We start from the raw sequence: 24,586 nt of genomic DNA, 5'->3' as shown, positions 1-24,586 counted from the left end.
GCTCCCCCCGCCCTCAGAGTGGCAGCGCATGCGCACATGAAATATTGACTCGGGAGGCCCAGGGGAGCTCCGCGGGCCGCAGGGAAGAGCTCCGCGGGCCGCATGTTTGAGACCCCTGCCTTAAGGTATTGTCACAAGTGCTAAATGTAGTCTTTGATCCAGCAACATTACTGTGAGTTTTCTTAACAAGATAATTAAACGCAATTTAAATCAAAAAAGGATTTTGTTCTTTCAAAATAACATTTTAAGAGACCTGAATGCTGTAAACCAACCTCAGAGCTAGCACAAAATAAATTGGATGCTAGAAGAGCCCAGTATATCCCATCATTCTTATGGCACAAATGAGCCAGAGTATATCATCAAGCATCATGTTTAACATTTGAATGAATACTGGGACCTAGTAGTATTGTGGGTTAATGAATTACTCATCAACTGCGAAGACAATTGAAATCCTAGTTACAGCACAAATGAAACTGGGTTTAATGTTTTCATTGTAATTCAGTGAATATCTGTATGCATCATAAAACCAGATATTCTTATTCAACCTGTAATGACACCCATACAGCAGCTTTCTTTCTACAGATTATCACTATAATTTAGTTTAACTTTCAGAATCTCTTTTGCAGTTATGCATAGCTTTCTTAAATTTATTTGGGCTGAAATTGTCCATTGGCTGCTATGTCTCAGACCTATTAGACTCTCGGGCAGGGGTGGAAGGAAAGAAGAAGTCCAGGGCTGGGGGTACATTCAGGCCACCATTTTAATGCATATGCCATAGGTTGTTAGGACATCCCTTTGGGATGAGGATGGGCCTCTCTCCCATCCCAGACATCCTTCACTGCCTGTAGATACTACTGTAATACCAGTTTGGAGTGTGCGGTGCAACCCTCTGGCTGTAAGTCTTAAGGAGGAAGCTCTCCCTCCCCCAGCTTCTCGGCATAACAGCAGTACAAAATGAAAGAGGTAAACAAAATAATCCTGCAAGTCACAAGATAGTCTGGGCTCACCTGACTGTTTTTTCAAAAGGCAAAAAGTCTCTGCAAAGGGGGCTGGGTTCCTAATCTCCTGAGTGCCTGAGGGGCCCAGGCTGAGCCTCCTGCGCTTTAAAAATAAAATAAAAATAAAAGCAAAGGTGGCCTTTCCATCCCTCCAGAGGGTCCAGGCAACAAGTATTTTAGCTGCTCTCTCCTGTAACAGGCCTAAACCTGAGGAGTCAACTGTAAAATGAACTCCTTTGAAAAATAGGGAGTGAAGAGGATTGGCTCTTGGAACAACTGTTTTTTCAGGGTGTTAAATGTCTTAACAGTTGTCCTTCTGGTGGACTCTCTTTGGACTACCACCTTTTATTAGGTCCAACAGAGGTGCCCCCGATAGTGGTAAAAGCCAGGGACAAATCACCCAGCTAGTTCAAGAAAGCATCTTACCTCTTTCTTTGTTTAGAGAATGGGACATGCTTACAATACCTGCACTATGATAATCAGTGACTCAGGTTGACTTCCTCCCTCATTATAACCCAAGTCACTAACTTCTTGACTGGCCAGATTGGCCGTGAGCCCTCCCCCCCTCAGCCAGCAACTGAAAAATAGTTCATACTTGCTGCACATGATAGTCTCAGTTGTCGCTATATGTATTGTCCAAATATGCAATGGCATACTGCTGATGAGGTCTGAGAACCTTGTCCATTAAATGTTGCGGCTGCTCCACGCAAGCCAAAAAGCACTGTCAGGAAGTGGAAGACCCTGAAGTGTATCAAGAAGGCAGTTTTTTCTTGTGATTCAGCAGCGAAGAGGATCTGTCTTTTGTAAAAGGTACTGTAGTGAGGTATTTGGGAGCTCTAAAATGTTGCAATAGCTCATCCACTTGTGGCACAGGGTATATTGTCTTGATACAGTGGTGTATTAGTCAATTCCATCTGGGTGCAGTGGAGAATACATTGCAGAAGGCCTCATCAAGATGTAAAACCTAGGCTCTTTGTTTAGGAGACTGGCACCCATCTGTACTTGTGCAGGCTCTTGGTGAATGGGTGCTTAAAACCCCACTTTGGGTTCTGGTAGGTGAGAAGCATTAAACATCCCTTCCCTGGTTTTCCAAGGCTTCCACAGGTTCACATGGGAAATACTGTTTTTATCCCTCCTGCCAGGCAGGCAGACTTTGTAGTCCACAAGGCCAACTGAAAAAACCACTTCAAAAGGCACTTGCCATCTGGCTAGCACTATGGATTCCATGCTAGGGAATAGCAAAAGTACTCATTACCCAGACTGGAAGGTCAGTAGGCATGCACCCTGGTTGTTTGTTCTTGCAAGCTCCCCTCTCCCTCCCGCAACACCCCCCTTCCCCCCGGACAGGTTTTCATAAGCAAAAACTCCCAGACTCAAGGGACTCCCTGACATGGAGAACATACTGGGCCATACTGGATATCATCTGGCCATGGTGATCCCAGCCCTCATATAGAAGGTCTAATATTCCTTGAGGCTGTCACCCGTATAAACAGATCAAAGGGAGAGAATGCAGTGGAACCTTGCGGTACCTCCCTTATGACAAACAAGAAGGGAGGAAGTAATTGGTCCCAATGCTTGGGATCAGAGGATAGAAATTGTTTTTTAGCATCACTTTAAGGGTTTTGTTGAATCGCTCAACTAATCCATCTGTTTGTGGATGGTAGATATAACTCTTTGGAGACTTGATCTTCAATAGGGAGCATAACTTCTGCATTAACTGGGATTTAAAGTTGGTCCCTTGATTGGTCAGGTTTTTTTGTTGTTGGGTTTTTTGGTGTTTTTTTTTGGAAGGGGGGGGAATCCTTGCTCAAAGTTCCATTGCAACTGCTGTTGCCTTTGTGTAGTGTAGTGGGGGGGATGGCAAGGATCACAAGCAAGTGTTCCTATCCCACCACACTTTTCTCTAGGAGGTCTACAATATCAGTCTTGATTTGCCTTAAGGGAGTTTTGATCAGGAGGAATGAGATCAAAGGGGCATTTGGGATGCTCTTTGGGGTAGTTAATTGGTACTATGGACAAGAGGACCAGTATTCTCTAAGCTGATGGTGGTCACTGGGCCAGCAGGAATGAGTCAATACAGAGACTGGGAGAAAACCTTGTCCAAAGTGCGCAGCAGATAGGATGTCATGAGCTAGCTATAGGAGTGCCCAGTTATATAACGGAGGTACCAATAACTAGGTCTTTACCTCCTCAGTCTGTTTATCGCATTCAACTTGCTAGAGGCATACTTCACAGATTATGAAATGGCACCACTGCCTCGGACATCAAAATTTCATCGTTCACTGCAGGAATTTGATCGTAAGCCCTACTCAGTGTAGGATTCCCCTCCCCACCTCTGTTCACAGACTAAATCTGCATCATGAGTCAGGACTTCCAATTCTGGCAACAGTCATCCACTGGCTACTGCCTGTCTGCATCCTGGATGGGCGTGCAGTGGGCTTTAAACTCCTCTCATAGAGATCCTCTGGTTCTCTTAACTCAGCTAATCCTACCAGTCCAGGACCAACCCAGGTGTTGAGACTGGGTCAGTGGTTGCAGTCTCTGGTTTTCCTAGCTTGTGGATAATTTCCCGAAAGTACCGCCAATCCCAGCCAGTGGTGACAGGGCAGAACAGCATTGAGGATATAGCCACTGGGAGGATATCCGTATGCCGACCATAGTCTTCTGGAGTAGGCCGTCACATCATAATTTATGCACTGAAGGAAAATGGCTGAGGTAAAACAGACCCCAGGTGAGACTAAGGGAATCTGTACCAAGGTCTGGCCACATCCTGAGTCCAACAGATCTTGCACTCTTGTCCTCCTGATCCATTATTTTTGTGAGTCCTTACTTCTATGCTATTCTCTGCTGTCCATACCTCGGCATACTCTTACTCCATAAGGGGGCATTCTCTTGGGTTCCTAGCTGCCCACACAAGAAACAAGTTGGCGTGACCAAGGTCAACCCTGCCTTCCCCAGTGTGACTCATGAGGGGGTAGGACTGACCTAGGCAAGCAGGCTTTAAAAGCCAGAAGCAGTGACCAGGGGAGCGAAGCGGACAGGGGGCTGCAGACAGGGAGCTGCAGACAGGGGAGTTTGAGAGGGAGATTGACAGAGTGAGGCCTACGATGGTTAAGAAGACCTGCAACACCTGTGCCAGCACTGCCTCTGTCTCCTCCACCTGTGCCTGTAGCCAGACAGAGCGCCTGAGCATGGATGCTTCTACCCAGATTCTGGTGTGGTTTGCAGGGACTATGACTTGCAATTCCCACTTTGATACCCGGGCTAAGGGAACCATCCAATGTGAAAGGTGCCTGCTGGTGGTATCTCTCAGGCAGCAGGTGGGAGAGCTACAGGAAGTGGTGGCTAGGTTGAAAAGCATCCGAATCCACGAGACATTCCTCAACAGTGTCCATGTGCATACAGCTGAGGTAGCTGTCCCACTATACAGGACTGCTGACACACTACTGGTGGAGAAGGAAATGGCTCAGGGTGGACACTGGCAGCTGGTTACTCCTGGCAGCAGGCAGTGCTCCACACCTGCTCCAAACCCTCCCGCCATGGTAATAGGAAACCATTATGCTCTTCTTGATACAGGAGAGAAGGAATCACCCCCTAGAGCAGAGAAGAAGCCTCATACCCCTAAGGCTGGGAGGTCTGCTGCCACCACTGCGAATAGGAAACAATTCTCGAGAGGTATGCTGCCTGCCAGGGGTCCATATCCAAGACCTTACGGAGGCATTGTCGAGGATTATCCAGCCCTCTGACTACTACCCCATGCTACTCATCCATGTGGGCACAAATGATACTGCGAGGTGTGACATTGAGTGGATCAAGAGTGACTACAGGGCTCTGGAAGTACGGGTGAAGGAGTTTGGAGCACAGGGGGTATTCTCTTCCATCCTTCCTGTCAAATGTAGGGGCCCAGGCAGAAACAGGAGGTGGAGGTGAATGCCTGGCTGCGAAGATGGTGTCGCCAGGAGGGCTTTGGCTTCTTCGACCACGGGATGCTATTACAGGAAGGACTGCTAGGCAGAGATGGCGTTCACCTTTCGAGGAGAGGAAAGACCCTATTTGGACACAAACTGGCTAACCTAGTGAGGAGGGCTTTAAACTAGGTTCTACAGGAACAGGTGAGCAAAGCCCACAGGTAAGTGGAGAACATGGAGACCTGGGAGATGGGTCAGAAATAGGAGGGAGCATGGGCTATAATGGCGGAGAGAAAGGAGGGTCAGGGCAAAACTGGGAGGCAAGATCAAATCAGTATCTTAGATGCCTATATACAAATGCGAGAAGTATGGGTAATAAGCATGAAGAACTGAAAGTGCTAATAAATAAATACAACTATGACATTGTTGGCATCACCGAAACTTGGTGGGATAATACACGTTTGGAATGTTGGTATGGATGGGTACAGCTTGCTCAGGAAGGACAGACAGGGGAAAAGGGAGGAGGTGTTGCCTTATACATTAAAAAATGTGCACACTTGGACTGAGGTGGAGATGGACATAGGAGACGGAAGTGTTGAGCGTCTCTGGGTTAGGCTAAAAGGAGTAAAAAACAAGGGTGATGTCATGCTAGGAGTCTACTACAGGTCACCTAAACAGGTGGAAAAGGTGGATGAGGCTTTTTTTAAATCAACTAACAAAATCATCCAAAGCCCAAGATTTGGTGGTGGTGATGGGGGACTTCAACTATCCAGATATATGTTGGGAAAACAACACAGCAGGGCACAGACTATCCAATAAGTTCTTGGACTGCATTGCAGACAACTTTTTATTTCAGAAGGTTGAAAAAGCTACCAAGGGGGAAGCTGTTCTAGATTTGATTTTAACAAAGAGGGAGGAACTCATTGAGAATTTGAAAGTGGAAGACAGCTTGGGTGAAAGTGATCATGAAATCATAGAGTTCACAATTCTAAGGAAGGGTAGAAGGGAGTACAGCAAAATAGAGACAATGGATTTCAGGAAGGCGGATTTTGGTAAGCTCAGAGAGCTGATAGGTAAGGTCCCATGGGAATCAAGACTGAGGGGAAAAACAACTGAGGAGAGTTGGCAGTTTTTCAAAGGGACGCTATTAAGGGCCCAAAAGCAGGCTATTCCACTCGGTAGGAAAGATAGAAAATGTGGCAAAAGACCACCTTGGCTTAACCATGAGATCTTGCATGATCTAAAAAATAAAAAGGAGTCATATAAAAAATGGAAACTAGGACAAATTGCAAAGGATGAATATAGGCAAACAACACATGAATGCAAGGGCAAGATTAGAAAAGCAAAGGCACAAAATGAGCTCAAACTAGCTACAGGAATAAAGGGAAACAAGACGACTTTTTATCAATACATTAGAAGCAAGAGGAAGACCAATGACAGGGTAGGCCCACTGCTCAGTGAGGAGGGAGAAACAGTAACAGGAAACTTGGAAATGGCAGAGATGCTTAATGACTTCTTTGTTTCGGTCTTCACCGAGAACTCTGAAGGAATGCCTAACACAGTGAATGCTAATGGGAAGGGGGTAGGTTTAGAAGATAAAATAAAAAGAGAACATGTTAAAAATCTCTTAGAAAAGTTAGATGCCTGCAAGTCACCAGGCCCTGATGAAATGCATCCTAGACTACTCAAGGAGCTAACAGAGGAGGTAGCTGAGCCTCTAGCTATTAACTTTGGAAAATCATGGGAGACAGGAGAGATTCCAGAAGACTGGAAAAGGGCAAATATAATGCCCACCTACAAAAAGAGAAATAAAAACAACCCAGGAAACTACAGACCAGTTAGTTTAACTTCTATGTCAGGGAAGATAATGGAAGATAATCCATTTGATATTTGATATTGTCTCGCATGATATTCTTATCAATAAACTAGGCAAATACAATTTAGATGGGGCTACTATAAGGTGGGTGCATAACTGGCTGGATAACTTTACTCAGAGAGTAGTTATTAATGGTTCCCAATCCTGCTGGAAAGGTATAACAAGTGGAGTTCCACAGGGGTCTGTTTTGGGACCGGCTCTGTTCAATATCTTCATCAACGATTTAAAATATTGCCATAGAAAGTACGCTTATTAAGTTTGCAGATTATACCAAACTGGGAGGGATTGCAACTGCTTTGGAGGATAGGGTCATAATTCAAAATGATCTGGACAAATTGGAGAAATGGTCTGAGGTAAACAGGATGAAGTTTAACAAAGACAAATGCAAAGTGCTCCACTTAGGAAGGAATAATCAATTTCACACATACAGAATGGGAAGAGACTGTCTAGGAAGGAGTACGGCAGAAAGGGATCTAGGGGTTATAGTGGACCACAAGTCCACTATATGAGTCAACAAGTCCACCATATGAGTCAACAGTGTGATGCTCTGGCAAAAACAGCAAACGTGAATTCTGGGATGCATTAACAGGTGTGTTGTGAGCAAGACATGAGAAGTCATTCTTCCGCTCTACTCTGCGCTGGTTAGACCTCAACTGGAATATTGTGTCCAGTTCTGGGCACCGCATTTCAAGAAAGATGTGGAGAAATTGGAGAGGGTCCAGAGAAGAGCAACAAGAATGATTAAAGATCTAGAGAACATGACCTATGAAGGAAGGCTGAAAGAATTGGGTTTGTTTAGTTTGGCAAAGAGAAGACTGAGAGGGGACATGATAGCAGTTTTCAGGTATCTAAAAGGGTGTCATAAGGAGGAGGGAGAAAATTTGTTCATCTTAGCCTGTAAGGATAGAACAAGAAGCAATGGGCTTAAACTGCAGCAAGGGAGGTTTAGGTTGAACATTAGGAAAAAGTTTCTAACCATCAGGGTGGTTAAACACTGGAATAAATTGCCTAGGGAGGTTGTGGAATCTCCATCTCTGGAGATATTTAAGAGTAGGTTAGATAAATGTCTATCAGGAATGGTCTAGACAGTATTTGGTCCTGCCATGAAGGCAGGGGACTGGACTCAATGACCTCTCGAGGTCCCTTCCAGTCCTAGAGTCTATAAGTGCAAACTTCAGAAAGTGGTTGAGTTTTGACTCTACATAGTGTGTTGAATTCATTTTAAGAATAGGACAGGAAAAGTTATGCTCCTGCTCAGGTTACTATAAGAAGGCCACAGATTAATTAGTGGGAAAAGTTACCTTCTTCATTCTGACGATGTGAGCTGGTGTCTAAGGCCGCAGAAAAGAAAACACATTTCATAGATTATGTTATAATCTGAGGCAATAGTAAAATTTCTACAAAATGTTAAGGTTTAATCCTCTAGCAACATTTTTGGAGCTAATAGGGCTCTCCCACACAGGGGAAAAAAATAAATTTACATGATCAAAGGTAAGCAGCAGTATGAGAGAAAGTTGTTTTAAGAAAATTAGGTAAGGAAGGCAGTACTTTGCATAAAGAGAGGGTAGCTGGTTTAATTCCCTTTCAGCTTCTCCCCCTTACTAAAGGTTGGGGAAATTAGTTTTAAAACACTTGTATATTGGCGTGTTTCTGGGACTAACAACGACTTCTTTGGTTCTCATATAAGCTTATAGGTGCCTCTCTTACTGCTCTGTATGGAATTTAACATCAAGCAGGAGAATTCTTTACTTTTGGAAGAATCTTCACAAATTGCACCTAGTCAACACTGAAAAGTGGGAGTGCTTTATATTTCTTTTCATTCCCAATGCCTGGTGCAAGGTAGCACTAAGGAAAATAGCTACTGATTCACCTCTGATAATTCAGATTCCTCTGAAAAGAGGCTGCTGCCTATTTATCCACTAATAACTTAGTATGAAAAGAAGCCATACATTCTCCTCTAAACTGACCATTCAGAAAATAAAATTAAATGGACTAACTTTCCTCTTATTGAAACAGAGAGTGAGAGAGGAGGGCACACTGGAATTATGACTATAAATAAATAATTAGCAGCAACTGGGGCAGGAAAAATGATTCTGGCCATGATTTTCAAAAATAGGTGCCTAAAGTTAAGCTCCTTGGTGTGAGTTTAGGCACCTAAATAAGTGGCCTGATGTTCAAGAGTGTTAAGCATAGGGTGACCAGACAGCAAGTGTGAAAAATCAGGACGGGGGTGCGGGGGTAATAGGTATCTATAAAAGAAAATGAACCAAATATCGGGACTGTCCCTATAAAATAGGGACATCTGGTAACCCTAGTTAAGCACCAAGTAGCTCCTATTGAATTCAGTTCTCAACCAGCCCCAAATGTGGTAGCAAAAATATACCTGAATCAAATTAGGTGTGTTAACAACAGCAATATGTAAAAGATGTCTTAAGACAAGGCCATTTAGTGTTCAGTGTATCCCTACCTTAGTGGAGAAATAAACGGTACACAGAGCAGTAAAATCACTCCTATTTCAGCATACAGAAAGGTTGCAACTGCTGTCCACTGAAAAGTCATCTTCTCCCTGGATGGCCTGCAGGGGAGGACAGAGCAGTCACTGCAAGTTGGCTCTGAGGCACGCAGGATAAATCCGGCAGTGAGCAGAGCTCAGGCTGAGCCAAGCTTCTCCATTTCAAATTAAATCGGATGTTTAAGGCCCAAACGCTCCCTTATCCCCGGGAGGGGCCTCAAGTTGGGTGACTGGGTAAAGGGCGGGGATTTTAAGTAATTTAGTCGAGAGGGCGCGCAAGCCTCCCCACCCCCTCCCCGAATGAAGCGCTCGGGCGGCCTCGCGGCTGCACTAACAGCCTCCCCTCCCCCCGGGCCCGGGCCCTGTATTGCGGGCAGCGCTACGAGGGGGAATAACGCCCGGGCCCTGCTGGCGGCTCCCTCCTCTCGGGCGTCGGCTGAGACTCTCCCCCGCCCTCCGTTCCCAAGACAACGCTACCGCACGGGGATCCCCCACCCCTTCCCCGGCGCGGAGGCCAAAGCCTCTGCCAAGCGCCAGGAAACGCCGCCGCCGCTGAGCGGCCCGGGCAAGCTCTGGAGCATGGAGCTCGGCTCAGCCGGGGGGAGCGGGGCCTGCCCAGGCTGCTGGGATGTGCGGCCGAGGCAGGGCGGGGGGCGGCACGGAGCGAGGAGGCGTCAGGCTCGCACTGACCCACACGGAACGAAATCCTCCCTCCCGCCTCGGGGCAGCCGCGGAAACCTGCCTCCAGCCCCGGAGCGCGAGGCCGGCCGGGCCTGGCTGAGGCGGGGAAAAGGAGGCGGACCGACAAGCGACGCCTTGTCCTCCGCGCCCGCTGACTGACGCCTGAGGCAGGCAGCCGGGCTCGGTCACAGCCTCCCCGCCCAATGTGAGGCTGGGGCGGGACTGCGGCGGGCGGCCCCCCGGGGCTGAGGGAGTCCGGGGCAGGGCTGCATAAGGGGAGGTGCCGCCTTCTCCCCCTTGAGAGGGGCCGGGAGCACAACCGTGTTCTGCTACACACACACACCCCGGTTCATCCCCTCCCCCCCGCCGAGACTGGCCCTCTTTACCTTCTACCTTCCCAAGCCCCTGGGGGCTCTGCCCTCCTGCAACTTCTGCCTTTTCTGCCCCCTCCAGACCCCTGTTGTCGCCGGCCAGTGACAGCAGCAGTCGCTGGGTCTGGCAAAAGGGGCCACTGCTGCTGCTACATGCCCAAGACAGGATCCCGTCCCACCTTCACCTCTATTGTTACCAACCCTCCAGGACTGGCCTGGAGTCTTCCAGACTCGCTCTCAAGCTCCTGGTGACTATTTAAAGCAATCCAGAAGATTAGAATAGGCTATTTGAAGAAAATGTTATTCTATCATGGGGGGAGGGGATCTTCGGGAATAGCTTCAGTCAGAGTTGGCAACCCTGTTTAATTCTGGCTCTTCCAAAACTGGCTCCTCCAGAAGGACCCCACCCCATAGGAACTCCAGGGGATGGGATGGGGGCAGAACAATAATGCTGAGCATGTTTAAAGCATGTTCACAGCACCGTAGACATAGGCACAGCTGGGGGCACTGCCTATTGTTAAGGTTGCCCAATGTTTCCCCTTACATGACCCTGTTTACAGTTGCTGATAACTGTGCTAATCTTTAACTGTTTGGGCTGAAATTTCTCATGCTCGGTCTTCACCCACAACCATTTCAGATTTGGGGACAACTTAAACCTTCAAGTCAGTGGCACTGCTAGGGTACCCACATGGCCCCGCAGTATGCCAACATTTTTATGGCAGATTTAGAACAACGCTTCCTCAGCTCTTGTCTCCTAGCGCCCCTCCTCTACTTGCGCTACATTGATGACATCTTCATCATTTGGACCCCCGGAAAGGAGACCCTTGAAGAATTCCACCTGGATTTCAACAATTTCCACCCGACCATCAACCTCAGCCTGGACCAGTCCTCACAAGAGATCCACTTCCTGGACACTACAGTGCAAGTAAGTGATGGTCACATAAACACCACCCTATACCAGAAACCTACTGACCGCTATACTTACCTACATGCCTCCATCTTCCATCCTGGCACATCACACGATCCGTTGTCCACAGCCAAGCCCTAAGATACACCACCACTGGCCACCACGTACAGCCCCCAGTTAAAACCTCTCCAGCGCATTATCAATGATCAACAACCTATCCTGCAAAATGATCCCTCACTGCCTTGGGAGGCAGGCCAGTCCTCACTTACAGACAACCCCCAACCTGAAACAAATACGCACCAGCAACTATACACCACACCACAGAAACACCAACCCAGGAACCAATCCCTGTAGCAAACTTCATTGCCTAGTCTGTCCCCATATCTACTCTAGCGACACCATCAGAGGACCCAACCACATAAGCCACACCATCAAGCGCTCATTCACCTGCACGTCTACTAAATATTATATATGCCATCATGTGCCAGCAGTGCCCCTCTGCCATGTACATTGGCCAAACCGGACAGTCCCTACGTAAAAGAATAAATGGACACAAATCGGACATCAGGAATGGTAACATACAAAAGCCAGTAGGTGAACACTTCAACCTCCCTGGACATTCTATAACAGGTTTAAAAGTAACTATTCTTGAACAAAAAAATTCAGAAACAGACTTCAAAGAGAAACAGCAGAACTGAAATTCATTTGCAAATTTAACACCATTAATTTGGGCTTGAATAGGGACTGGGAGTGGCTGGCACATTACAAAAGCAGCTTTGCCTCTTGGAATTGACACCTCCTCATCTATTATTGGGAGTGGACTACATCCATCCTGATCGAATTGGCCCTGTCAACACTGGTTCTCCACTTGTGAGGTACTCCCTTCTCTTCATGTGTCATTATATAATGCCTGCATCTGTAACTTTCATTCCATGCATCTGAAGAAGTGAGTTTTTTTACCCACAAAAGCTTGTGCCCAAATAAATCTCTGTCTTTAAGGTGCCACCGGACTCCTTGTTGTTTTCATGCTGGGTGTCTGTCTCAGGCTCATTTTTTTTAATGTCACCCAAAATCATTCAACCATTCCTAGAAATGAGACTAGGTAATGTACATTGTTTTGCTCTTGTTAAATTCTTGAGACATTTTATCTGAAATGCTCTGATGCCCCAGCAGGGACTTGAAGTTTGGCGGAGGAAAGGGCCTTTGTGTCAGGACCGGGCCTTTGGCAGGAGTCCTGTGGAGTATACAGCCTGGGATCATGTAATTAAAGACTACCAGAATACATATGCACAGGAGGGCTCAATTAAGGTTGCACAGATAACCTTAATTCTGGCATTCCCTAACTTTTGAGTGTTTGGCTTTCCACTCATAATAATGTCCTTTTAATGTAGTTTTGTGTGTGTAATTAAGCCTTATAAATATTCTCACCATTTTACATACAAAGAAACAGAGACAGAAAAGTGCTTTGACACTGAGTCAAAGACACAGCCAAGATTAGAACTAGGAATTTTTGCCTCCCACCCAGTCCTCTCCAAATAGCAGGACAGTAGCTTAAAGGGTACTAGAGGTATTTACTCACTGCCTGGCAACACAAGGAGCTTCCTGCAGTGAGGGTAGCAACATGGTATCTGTCACTGGCACCTGCTGGTCTTTAGATCTCAGATAAAATGAAGTCAGCCTAAAAACTACATTGAATTTGATTCTAAGATATTCAGTATGGTAGTCTTCTTTTATTTGCTCTCTCTGTGATACCTTGCCCACTGGTGATGCTATATAAATACACAATATTCAAATAAGGGAAAAGTATAATATAGCATTGATATTGGAATTTGGTTTTGTTTTCTTTTTTACTCTGATCAATTGATTTATTTGGAATAATATGACCCTGTATAAAACTTTATTTTTTAATGTATTTGTTATTCATGTAGTATTGCTACACAGCATTCATGGCAGGTTATATGTATATCCCTACTCTTAAGTGCCTGCCATCTAAGGTTCTGATCTTCTTAATATGCTAAAAAGATCAGAACCTTAGATGGCAGGCACTTAAGAGTAGGGATATACATACAACCTGTCATGAACGCTGTGCAGCAATACTACATGAATGTGCAACATGCCTCAGGTGGCACATGAGCAGGATTCATCATGCAATACATTCTGTATGGGCAGAAGTCAACCCACACATACCATCTGGCAAGAACAGAGGACCATGTAACTAAACCTTCAACCACTGAAGTTAATGTAGGGTTGTCAGGCGTCCAGTTTTGGACCAGAACGTCTGGTTGAAAGGAGACCCTGGCGGCTCTCGTCAGCACCGCTGACTGGGCAGCTAGAAGTCCAGTCAGCAGCGCAGCGGGGCTAAGGCAGGCTCCCTGCCTTCCCTGGCTCCGTGTGGTTCTCAGGAAGTGGCCGGCATGTCCGGCTCTTGGGCGCAGGGGTGGCAAGGGAGGCTCCATGCTGTAAGGTGTTCATAGAATCATAGAATATCAGGGTTGGAAGGGACGTCAGGAGGTCATCTAGTCCAACCCCCTGCTCAAAGCAGGACCAATTCCCAACTAAATCATCCCAGCCAGGGCTTTGGTGTATGGTTATGCCTTTGTTATGTATTATAATTAATGTTGCTGCAATTCAAAATGGAGTCTAAGAATTCAAGATGGTGCATGTGGTAGGAAGGGTTTCAGCTCCATCTTGGTACCCTTTCTTCATGGCATTTTCCTGCCAAAACTCTGTTTCCTGCCAGAACTTGAGTGACTGAGAGCTGGCTGGAACTATTTGGGGGCAGTGTCTGCCAGAATGTGCCTCAGGCAGGGCCGGCTTTATGAACTGTGGGGCCCGATTCGAATACCTGGCGGTGGTCCAGGGCTTCGACAGCACTTTGGCGGCGGGGGTTCCGCTCTGGGTCTTCCGCGGCACTGAAGGACCCCCTGCCACCAAAATGCCGCCGAAGACCCGGAGCGGACACAATAAGGCATTGTTGGCGATGACGCGGTGCTGTCCACCATTGAGGCAACCACATCTAGTTTCTTTGCGCGGCATTGGAATAAGACCATCGGATCAAGAGCATCGGATCAAGACTTCAGCTACTAACACCTGCCAAGGACTTTGATACTTACCTGATTCCTGTATTCTACTAAAGGATCCAATGAAGGCTTTGCCATTAGCCCAGATCTGTTGATCTCCTGCTTCGGCGGTAGAGAGCCAGATCCTTCAATGTTCCTGAGATTCTGAGACGGCCCATCAGTTGCTGGTGACCTCCATCTGCAGTAGAAGAGAGACAGTAATTGTTTTTTGGGCACTTAATAGTTTAACCAAGGGACGGTTTAAGAGTCTGGGCTTTATGCCCCTTGCTGGAATCTATTCTTAGGTATTTGTAGTGATCCCCTTAGTGAATCTTCCCCCTGTTGTAACTTTCCCTTAATAAATCTTCTTTCTGTTTAAGGTTATTTTGACGGGTTTGGTCACAGAAACCCCCTTGGGACTGTCACATGATCTGCTGAGACTACCTCTGAGCCCGTTTCCTCTGCCAGCTTGGGACTTCAGAACCCTGTCTTGTTGAGCCAGATATGCTAATCTGTTGCAACACAGACCCAGGGTCTAACCTACACCCCCAAAGCTGCAGACTTAACTGAAAACAGCTTAGTAAGTGCTCCTGTCTCTAGCACCCAGTCACCCAGCTTCCAATGGGATCCAAACCCCAAATAAATCCGTTTTACTCTGTGTAAAGCTTATACAGGGTAAACTCATAAATTGTCCACCTTCTATAACACTGATAGAGAAATATGCACAGCTGTTTGCTCTCCCCGGTATTAATCACTTACTCTGGGTTCAATAATAAACAAAAGTGATTTTATTAAGTTTAAAAAGTAGGATTTAAGTGGTTCCACGTAATAACAGACAGAACTAAGTTACCAAGTAAAATAAAACCAAACATCTCTAAGCCTTATACATCAAGAAACTGATTACAGATGAAATCTCACCCCCAGAGATTTTCCAATAAGCTTCTTTCACAGACTGGACTCCTTCCTAGTCTGGGTCCAGCAATCACTTACACCCCCATAGTTACTGTCCTTTGTTCCAGTTTCTTTCAGGCATCTCTTTGGGGCTGGAGAGGCCATCTCGTAAGCCAGCTGAAGACAAAATGGAGAGGCATCCAGGGCCTTTTATATTCTCTCTCTTGTGAGCGGAAACCCCTTTGTTCTTCTGTGCAAAGTCACAGCAACAAGATGGAGTTTGTAGCCACCTGGACAAGTCACATGTCAATGAAAGATTCAACTTTTTGCAGGCCGACGCCATTGTTTACATGTTAGTTTGAATGTTCCCAGGAAAGCTCAGATGTGGATTCGTGTCTCCCAAAGTCCATTGTCAGTTAAATGTTTCTTGCTAGGGCACTTACTGAGAATAGTCCTTTCTCAAGAAGCTGACCCAAATGCTTCACTGAGGCTACTGAGAATCAAACACATTGAGATACAAGTACATAGCCAATATTCGTAACTTCAAATACAAAAATGATATACACATACAGACAGCATAATCATAACCAGCAAACTACAATCTTTCCGTAGACACCCCACTTGACATCCTCTGTACAAGACCTGGTGCAGCCATAGGACCCTGGTTGCAACAATGATCTATACCATCACAGTTCATGTCTATAACGTCACAGTTATATTCGCTCTGTCCTTTATTTCAATGCAACACGGGTGGGAGGCACTAACTAACTCTCCCAGTTGATAGATGTTGGTAGGAGTCGAACCTGTTATTTATATGCCACCTCCTTATTATTCTGTAATAGAGATTTTGGGGTAACAGCACGCTGCCCCTTCCCTGAGTGCCAGCTTTGCTGCTCCCATTGGCCTGAAACAATGGTGAATGGGAGCTGCAGGGGCAGCGCCTGCGGACAGGAGAAGCACAAAGAGCTGCCTGGCCGCCCCTGCACCTAGGGGCCACAGGGACATGTCAGCCACCTCTGGGAGCCGCCTGAGGGAACCGCTGCCTGGAGCACGCAACCCTCAGCCACTCCTACACCCCAAACCTCTTATCCCCAGCCCCACCCCAGAGCCTGCATCCCCCAGCTGGAGCCCTCAGCCCCTCCCACACCCTAACCCCCTGCTCCAGCCCTGTGCCCTATCACACAACCAAACTCCATCCCAGAGCTTGCAGCCCACCCCTGCCCCCCCATACTCTGAACCCCTTGGCCCCAGCCCAGAGCCCTAAATCCCTCTTCCCTGGCCCCACCCCAGAGCCCTGCACCCCCAGCTGGGGCCCTCACCCCCTCCCTCACCGCAGCCCAGAGCCCCCTCCCACACCCAAACTCCCTCCCTGAGCCCGCATCTCTTCCTGCACTCCAAACCCTTTGGCACCAGCCCGGAGCCCCCTCTTGCACCTCAAACTCCTCATCCCTGGCCCCACTCCCCCAGATGGGGGCCTCACCCCCTTCCACACCCCAACCCTCTGACCCAGCCCAGTGAAAGTGAGCGAGGGTGAGGGAGAGTGAGCGACGGAGGTAGGGGGGATGGAATGAGCAGGGGCGGGGCCTTGGAGAAGGGGCAGGGCCTTGGGGCAGGGGCAGGGCAAGGGTGTTCACTTTTCTGCAATCAGAAAGTTGGCAACCCTAAGTTAATGGCAAAACTTCCATTGACTGTAGTAGTAGAGAACTGGGCCCAGCCAAGAACCCTTAAATTACTATTGGTATCAGTTAATGCCCCAATTGCATATGCTACTTTCTGTAGGTAAACCCTGAGCCTACACAGAGCCCAACTGATTTAAATTAGGCTCTGCGTGGGCACAGATGTCTAGGATTGGAAAACTCAAAGCCCCATACAGAAGATGCTTACCATTTTAGGTTCAGGCCCTAAGTTAGTAACACCCAACTGCATATGCAGGTAATGAATATTAAAATAATCGCAATATGGGGCAAGCATTCCATGTCTACCACAGGGGAGCTGGAACAGTTTTTATAATGGGGGTACTGAGAGCCATTGAACCAAACTGTAAACCCTATATATAATGGAAACCACGTCAAGCCAGGAGGTGGGACAGCAAGTCCAGCACCTCTAGTTCCAGCACCTATGGCAGGGGTGGGCAAACTTTTTGGCCTGAGGGCCACATCTGGGTATGGAAATTGTATGGCGGGCCATGAATGCTCAAGAAATTGGGGATTGTGTGTGGGGGGTGAGGGCTCCGGCTGGGGGTGCGGCAGAGGTGAAAGTAAGCCGGTACGGGCCGGTACGTACACCGTGCCGGACCCAACCAGCTTCCCCAGGCTGGCAATTTAAAGGTCCCGGGGCTCTCTGCAGTGGCCAGAGCCAAGGGCCCTTTAAATCGCCTCCCGAGCCCCAGGGTAGCAGCAGCAGGGCTCTGGTGGTGATTCAAAGGGTCCGGGGCTTCAGCCACTGTGGGGAGCCTCGGCCCTTTAAATCACCACCGGAGCCCTGCCGCCGCTACCTGGGGCTCAGGCAGCAGGTCTCCCCGGGGCTCAGACGTACCAGTAAGTCCTTTAACTTTTCACCCCTGGGGTGCAGGCTCTGGGGTGGGGCTGGAGATGAGGGGTTTGGGGTTCAGAAGGGTGCTCTGGGCTGGGCCCGAGGGGCTCAGAGGGCGGTAGGGGGATCAGGGCTTGGACAAGGGGTTGGGATGCAGGGGAGGGAGCTCTGGGCTGGGGCTGAGGGGTTCAGAGTGTGGGAGGGGGCTCTGTGCTTGGGCAGGGGTTGGGGTGCGGGTGGGTGAGAGCTCCGGCTGGGGGTGCGGGCTCTGGGGTGTGGCTCGGAATGAGGGACTTGGGGTGCAGGAGGGTGTTCCGGGCTGGGCCTGAGGCGTTCGGAGGGTGGGAGCGGGATCAGGGCTGGGGCATGGGGTTGGGGCAGTGGAGGAGGTCAGGGGTGCAAGCTCTGGGTCGTGCTTACGTCAAGCAGCTCCCAGAAGCAGCAGCATGTCCCCCCTCTGGCTCCTAGACAGAGGTGAGGCCAGGTGCCTCGGCGTGGCCAAGTGGCTCTGCGCGATGCCCTGTTCACAGGCGCCACCCCCACAGCTCCCAGAAGCAGCAGAATGTCCCCCCTATGGCTCCTACGCAGAGGCAAGTTGCCAGCCAGGCGGCTCTGCATGCTGCCCCATCTGCAGCCACCGTCCCTGCAGCTCCCACTGGCCACGGTTCCTGGTCAATGGGAGCTGCAGAGACAGTGCTTGGGGTGAGGGCAGCGTGTGGAGCCCCCAGCTGCCCCTATGTGTAGGAGACAGAGGCGGGACATGCTGCTGCTTCCAGGAGCCATGCAGAGCGGGGAAAGCCCCCGACCCCCTCCTCAGCGGGAGCTTGAGGGCTGGATTAAAAGGTTTCACGGGCCGGACACAGTCTGCAGGCCGTAGTTTACCCACCCCTGATTTATGGTCTACCATGGATTAAATAAACAGTCTCCTAATGTTAAAAGAAGCCTAATTAATTATGTTAAGTAATCACAGCTAATAATCCTCCCTTCTTGACGCTCTGAACTCAGCAGGCCTGCTCATGATGAGTACATAAAACAAAGAGTTACAGAACTCAGCAATTAAAGATAAGTAGTGGGCGGTTGAGTACAAAATTTGATTAATTAAACTTCCAAGAAGGGTATAAACAGTAACACTATAAAGAATCCTGATTCTATTGAATTCAGTCGTTTTACCATTTATTTCAACGGAAAACAAAATTCATCTGTGACACCCTAGTACCCTATATTCACCACTGTCATATAATTATATGTTTTGTACAAAGTATGCCTTGTGAGGTATCATTCTAAATGTCTTAAGCTACTAAACATTAATATCTCATTGGTTTGTATGTGCTATCGTCGTATGTGAAATTATGAAGTTTTGCTATGCATGTGTGACGTTCCCCTCTGGTGTTATCTGGACCAGTGATCTGCTAGGTCACTCCAATCCTTGACTCTGGGAGCCAGCTTTACCCTGCTCTTCTGTGAGAACCCCCATTCCTGGGCTGTTCACTCCTGAGCTCTCCGGTCCCAGACAAAACCCTAGGAATCTCTGTCTTGCAGTGGCCAGTTATGCCTGCTGGACGCTGCAAGCTTATATGGTTAATTTAATTAATTTATTAATTTAATTTAATAAATAAATTGATATGTACCAGGCTTGTTATCCCAAGGGGAGTCTCTGACACGCTTCAAACCAAATACACTGCTTCAGGTAGAATAAACAAACAGATTTATTAACTATAAATATAGATTTTAAGTGATTATAAGTCAAAACATAACAAGTCAGATTTGGTCAAATTAAATAAAAGCAAAACACATTCTAAGCTGGTCTTAACACTTTCAGTGTCCTTACAAACTTAGACGCTTCTCACCACAGGCTGGTTGCTCTTTAGCCAGGCTCTCCCCTTTGATCAGCGCTTCAGTTGCTTGGTGTGGTGTCTGTAGATGTAGGTGGAAGAGAGAGGAAGAGCATAGCAAATGTCTCTCCCTTTTATCATGTCCTTTCTTCCCTCTTGGCTTTGCTGCCCCCCCACCCATTCAGAGTCAGGTGAGCATTACCTCATTGCAGTTCCATACTGACCAAAGGAAGGGGGGTGACTCCCCTGAGAGTCTAACAGATTCTTTTGTTGCTGCCTAGGCCAGTGTCCTTTGTTCCTGTGAGGCTGGGCAGGGTTTATCCAATACCTGCCCTGATGAGGTGTGAACTGCCTCTCTGCTCTTGGAGAGTTTTTGACTGGGGTTATTTCAAGCCATGAGGATACATTTTCAGCCTCATAACTACATACATGAAATTATAACCTATAACCCGTGGTGAGCTGCAGCTGGTTCGCACCGGTTCACGCGAACCGGTTGTTAAATTTAGAAACCCTTTTAGAACCGGTTGTAAAGGGCTTTTAAATTTAACAAAGGTTCCAGCAGCTCCCTGCCCTGCCCCCAGTCCCAGCTCACCTGGCTCCAGCTTTGCCTCCTCCTCTGAAGGCTCTCCCTCCGGGCTTCCCGCCAATCAGCTGTTAGCGCGGGAAGCCTGGGAGGGCTGAGAAGGAAGCAGCAGCTTCCTGCAGGTAAGCTGGGGGGGGCACAAGGAGGGCTCTAGGCGCCGCGCGTCCCCGGCCAGGCGGCGCAGCTCTGGGCCGGCCCCCGGCTCTGACTCTGACCCCGACCCCGGCCCGACTCTGGCCGGGCGGGCAGCACGGCTCCGGGCCAGCCCCCGGCCCCGACTCTGGGCGGCGCGGCTCCGGGCCGGCCCCCGGCTCTGACCCCGGCCGGGCGGGCGGCGCGGCTCCAGGCGGGCGGCTCCGAGCCGGACCCCGACGCCGACCCGGACCCCGGCCCCGATGCCGGGCGGGCAGGCGGCGCGGCTCCGGGCGGGCGGCGCGGCTCCGGGCGGGCGGCGCGGCTTGGACCCCGACCGGGCGGGCGGCACGACGCCGCCCCGGACCCCGGCCCAGACTCTGGCCAGGCGGGCGGTGTGGCTCCGGGCGGGCGGCGCGGCTCTGACCCCGGCCCCGACTCTGGGTAGCGCGGCTCCGCGCCGGCCCCCAGCTCTGACTCTGGCCGGCCGGGCGGCACGTCTCCACACCGGACCCAGATGCTGACCTGGACTCCGACTGCAGCCCAGCGCCAGTGGCTCCCAGCTTCGACTCTGGGTGGCACGGCCCCCATCTCCAAGCAGCAGGGTAAGGGGAGCAGGGAGAGGGTGTTGGATAGAGGGCGGGGGGTGGATTAGGGTCGGGACTGGGGGTGGTCAGAGGGCAGGGAACAGGGGAATTGAATGGGGGCAAGGGTCCTGGGGGGGCAGTCAGGAAGGACCAGGGGTTGGATGGGGCGGTGGGAGGCAGTCAGGGGCAGGGGTTCCAGGGGCAGTCGGGAAAGAGAGAAGGGGCGGTAGGATGGGGCGGGGTCCCAGGGGGCTATCAGGAATAAGAGGAGGGGTTGGAGGGGTGGCAGGGGGCAGTTAAGGGACAGGGAAGGGGGTGGATAGGGCAGGGGTCCTGGGGGGCGGGGTAGGAGTCCCCGGGGGGTGGGGGGTGGTCACCCTCGTGGGGTGAGGAGGAGGGAACCGGTTGTTAATATTCTGGCAGCTCATCACTGCCTATAACATCACTATAACAATTACTATCAATGCATCACGAGTCTTCCGAAGACACCCGACATGACAAACTTTGCATGGGATACCACACAATCATTTTACAAGGATGAACATGGGGATGCTGGGTGTTCCCCCGAGGTACAGAGTGTCACAATGTGTTACCGAAATATGTTGTTAAGTTGGAAACACCTACAATGAGCCTTTCAGGTACAACAGTGAAGAAGTTAGACAGTGCTAATGGCCTATCAGCAAAGGCAATGGACCATGGAAAAAGTTGTGCTCACCCAGGAACATTTCAGCCAACCTATGAGTAACGGGCTGCTATGACTCAGGAAGGCATGTAAGGGCATGTGACCAGACCACATGACACTGAACTCCATTTTGGAACCTGTATTTTTCCACAAATGGCTGGGAACTTAGCTTAGAATAAAAGGTTCCCACCATATGGAAAAAACTATATAAGGTGGGGAGTGACATAAAGATTTGGCTTCACTCCCACACAAGAGAACACCTGGAAACCCTGAGGAACAAAGACTGAACTGGGGGAAGTGCTGGTCCCAAGCTAATCCCAAGAGATACAGCTAATTCAAATCCTATCTAGCATATTAAGCTTAGTTGCGTTTTATTTGCTAAGTAATCTGCTATGATCTGTTTGCTATCACTTCAAATCTATCTTTCTATAGTTAATAAACTTGTTTTATCTTAATCAGTGTGTTTTTGAGTGAAGGCTTGGGAAAAGCTCAGCTCAGTTAAGAAGGGCTGGTGTGTATTTTCCTCTCTATGTCGAGGGAGGGGCAAACTGGGTAATAAATTCATACTGGTCAGGTTTTTGATCAGGGCAGGATGGTTCAGCTCTGGGATCCTAGGGTGGAGAGCTGGGGGTACTTTGGCTGTAGCCTCTCTATTGTTGGTTCATGCACTGGTTAGCCAGAGCCTGCATGTAACTGCAGCTGGGTGTGTCCCTGCCCATGTGAATGCTGGTTGGAGTGTAGGACCAGGAGCTGTGTACAGCTTGTCACAGCAGCACAGTGTGAGAGGGAACCTAGACTGGTGAGTCAGAGGGCTCAGTGGTACCCCAGTTCCAGGTTGCATCCCGAGGGGACTTACCACACCATCCAAAAGTTTTTTTTTTCAGTTAATCTAAATTCTGAGATTTTGCTCTTCATTATTTGTGGATCTTTCACTGATGTCTTTCACTGATGTCACTTGATATGTATAGCAGACAGATCAGCTTTGGATCCATATAGCAGATCTCACCAGCAGACTGTTACCCTAAGTTTATTTTTAACGTATGACAAATGTGTAGAGTGAGCAAAACAAATAAACAAAAACCCAAACACAACCATTCTGGAGCACATGGGAGCACCTCTTAAATAGAACAGATCTCATTCTCTCAAGTATCGCAGGACTTCAGAATCAAGTGGACTTCAACAATTGACTTCTTGTTAAATCATCCTCAGACTTGTCTCTTTTGCTGACAATATAAATGTTGAATGCTATTGACAGAAAAGCTCAAAATTGTAAATTGTCTTTATTTCAATAAATAAACCTAGATAATTGTATTGTAATGTCTCAGCTGTGGCACATACTTTATTAAAACTAAAGAATGACTCTCTTTTCTGCTGCCATATTTAAAAAGTCTCACGTAACAAACATTTATTCCAAAATAAAACTCACGGCTGGGGGAACAAGAACACCACCCCAGAACAGTTTATGAAGTATTTAATAAAAAAGTTAATCAGGTCCGATCACTTACAAAATTATTACATATATGATTCAGACAATTAGAAAATATTTTCTATTTACCGGTAATTATATTGATACTTCCAGAGGTATGAGAGTCAACAAACTCCCAATTCATTATAATTTACCACTTACTGGCATGAATTTCTGTATAAACATACACCATATGAAACATGATTTTTGTTCAAAATCTTTATTATATTGGACTCAAATTTGTAGCAGGTGTAGAATGTTACTACCTTGTTCTAATTTTCACTACCTTTTGCTTATGAAAAACACAGTGTGTAGTGACAATCATGGTTTGGGTGAAAAAAAGACAAGGTTGTTAAAACCTGGCTGAGAACCAGGTTTAAAAGTTTTCTAACTTTTTTTTTTGGATGTAATTCAGAAGAAAGACTGCTTCTTACCTGCACCGATTTTATCCTATTTCTATGTGACAGGATGCTGAGCATGAACTGCTGAGCTAATCCTCTGTCACGCCAGCTCCAATTACGGGAGGTAGATTGGAACTGGCTAGAGAAACCTGTGCCTAATTGGCAAAGGGGAAATAGTTGCTAGCCTGGGGCTGCATAAACAGCTCAGAGGACAGATGGAAAGGGGGAAGTCAGAGAGTGGAAGGAGAGTAAGAGTGGCTTGGCTGTAGAAACTGAGTCCTTAAGGCTGAAAACCCCAATCTGCGTGTGGTGTGATTGCACGCTGTAAATAAACTGCACCAGTGATTGCTAAGCCACAAGGTCTCTGAATGGTTTTTGGAGCAGAACAGAGGCAGGAGCAAAGGAGGCCCTGCTATGCCCGGTTACATTCTGTCATGTCATTATTATACACTGTACAGGAACATATATTGTTAGGGTGTTGTTGTAGCCTTGTTGGTCCCAGGATATTAGAGAAACAAAGTGGATGAAAAAATAATATATTGGATCAACTTCTGTGGGTGAAAGAGACAAGCTTTTGAGCTTACACAGAGCTCTTCTGGTCATCTGTCCAGCAAATGAAAATATTATCAATATATCTCAGGTATATCATTGATTTTGTAGTGCATTTGTCCAGAAATTCTTCCTTAAGATAGTCATGAAAAGGTTGATGTATTGGGGAGCCATCCCAGTACTCATGGCTGTTTCCATGGTTTGGATAAATTATTTGTTGTTGAATGTAAAATTGTTATGGGTGAGGATTAAATGGTTGAGTTTGGTGATGTATTTGGGGTGGGTGAACGCTTTTCACAAAATAATCACTCCATAACTGACTTCTCTGTCCTCATCCTCAAAGGAAATCTGCACAACACTTTCAAAAGACAAGCTTAGGAACTTAAATTCATAACTGCTAGACACCAAAAATCATGTACAGTAACTCCTCGTTTAATGCTGTAGTTATGTTCCTGAAAAATGTGACTAAGTGAAAACATTAAGCGAATCCAATTTACCTATAAGAATTAATATAAATGGGGGGATGGGGGGAGGTTAGGTTCCAGGGAAATTTTTTTCACCAGACAAAAGACATATGTGTGTGTGTGTGTGTGTGTGTAGTCTTTTGTCTGGTGGGAAAA

General features: G+C 47.9%; 1 protein-coding gene across 2 annotated transcripts in view; it reads right to left on the bottom strand.

Moving 5' to 3' along the window:
- LOC123377407 (B-cell receptor-associated protein 29-like) overlaps positions 1-10,158 on the bottom strand; it is a 52,088-nt gene extending 41,930 nt beyond the window's left edge. The window contains exons 1-2 of one of the 2 annotated variants that reach the window (XM_045030298.1): positions 10,037-10,158; positions 9,250-9,357 (exon numbers count right to left, since the gene is read on the bottom strand). In XM_045030298.1, coding sequence (XP_044886233.1) covers positions 9,250-9,341 — 92 coding nt within the window. In that variant the 5' untranslated portion in view covers positions 9,342-9,357; positions 10,037-10,158. Of the gene's footprint in view, positions 1-9,249; positions 9,358-9,984 lie in introns of both variants that reach the window. The other variant, XM_045030289.1, reaches the window with a different exon arrangement.
- Between the last annotated feature and the right edge of the window lie 14,428 nt (positions 10,159-24,586).

The sequence above is a fragment of the Mauremys mutica genome, chromosome 1 (genome assembly GCF_020497125.1).
Source record: "Mauremys mutica isolate MM-2020 ecotype Southern chromosome 1, ASM2049712v1, whole genome shotgun sequence".
NCBI classification, from domain to species: domain Eukaryota; kingdom Metazoa; phylum Chordata; order Testudines; family Geoemydidae; genus Mauremys; species Mauremys mutica.
The sequence above is the reverse complement of the archived record's forward strand: the minus strand, read 5'-3'. Positions and strand labels throughout refer to the sequence as shown.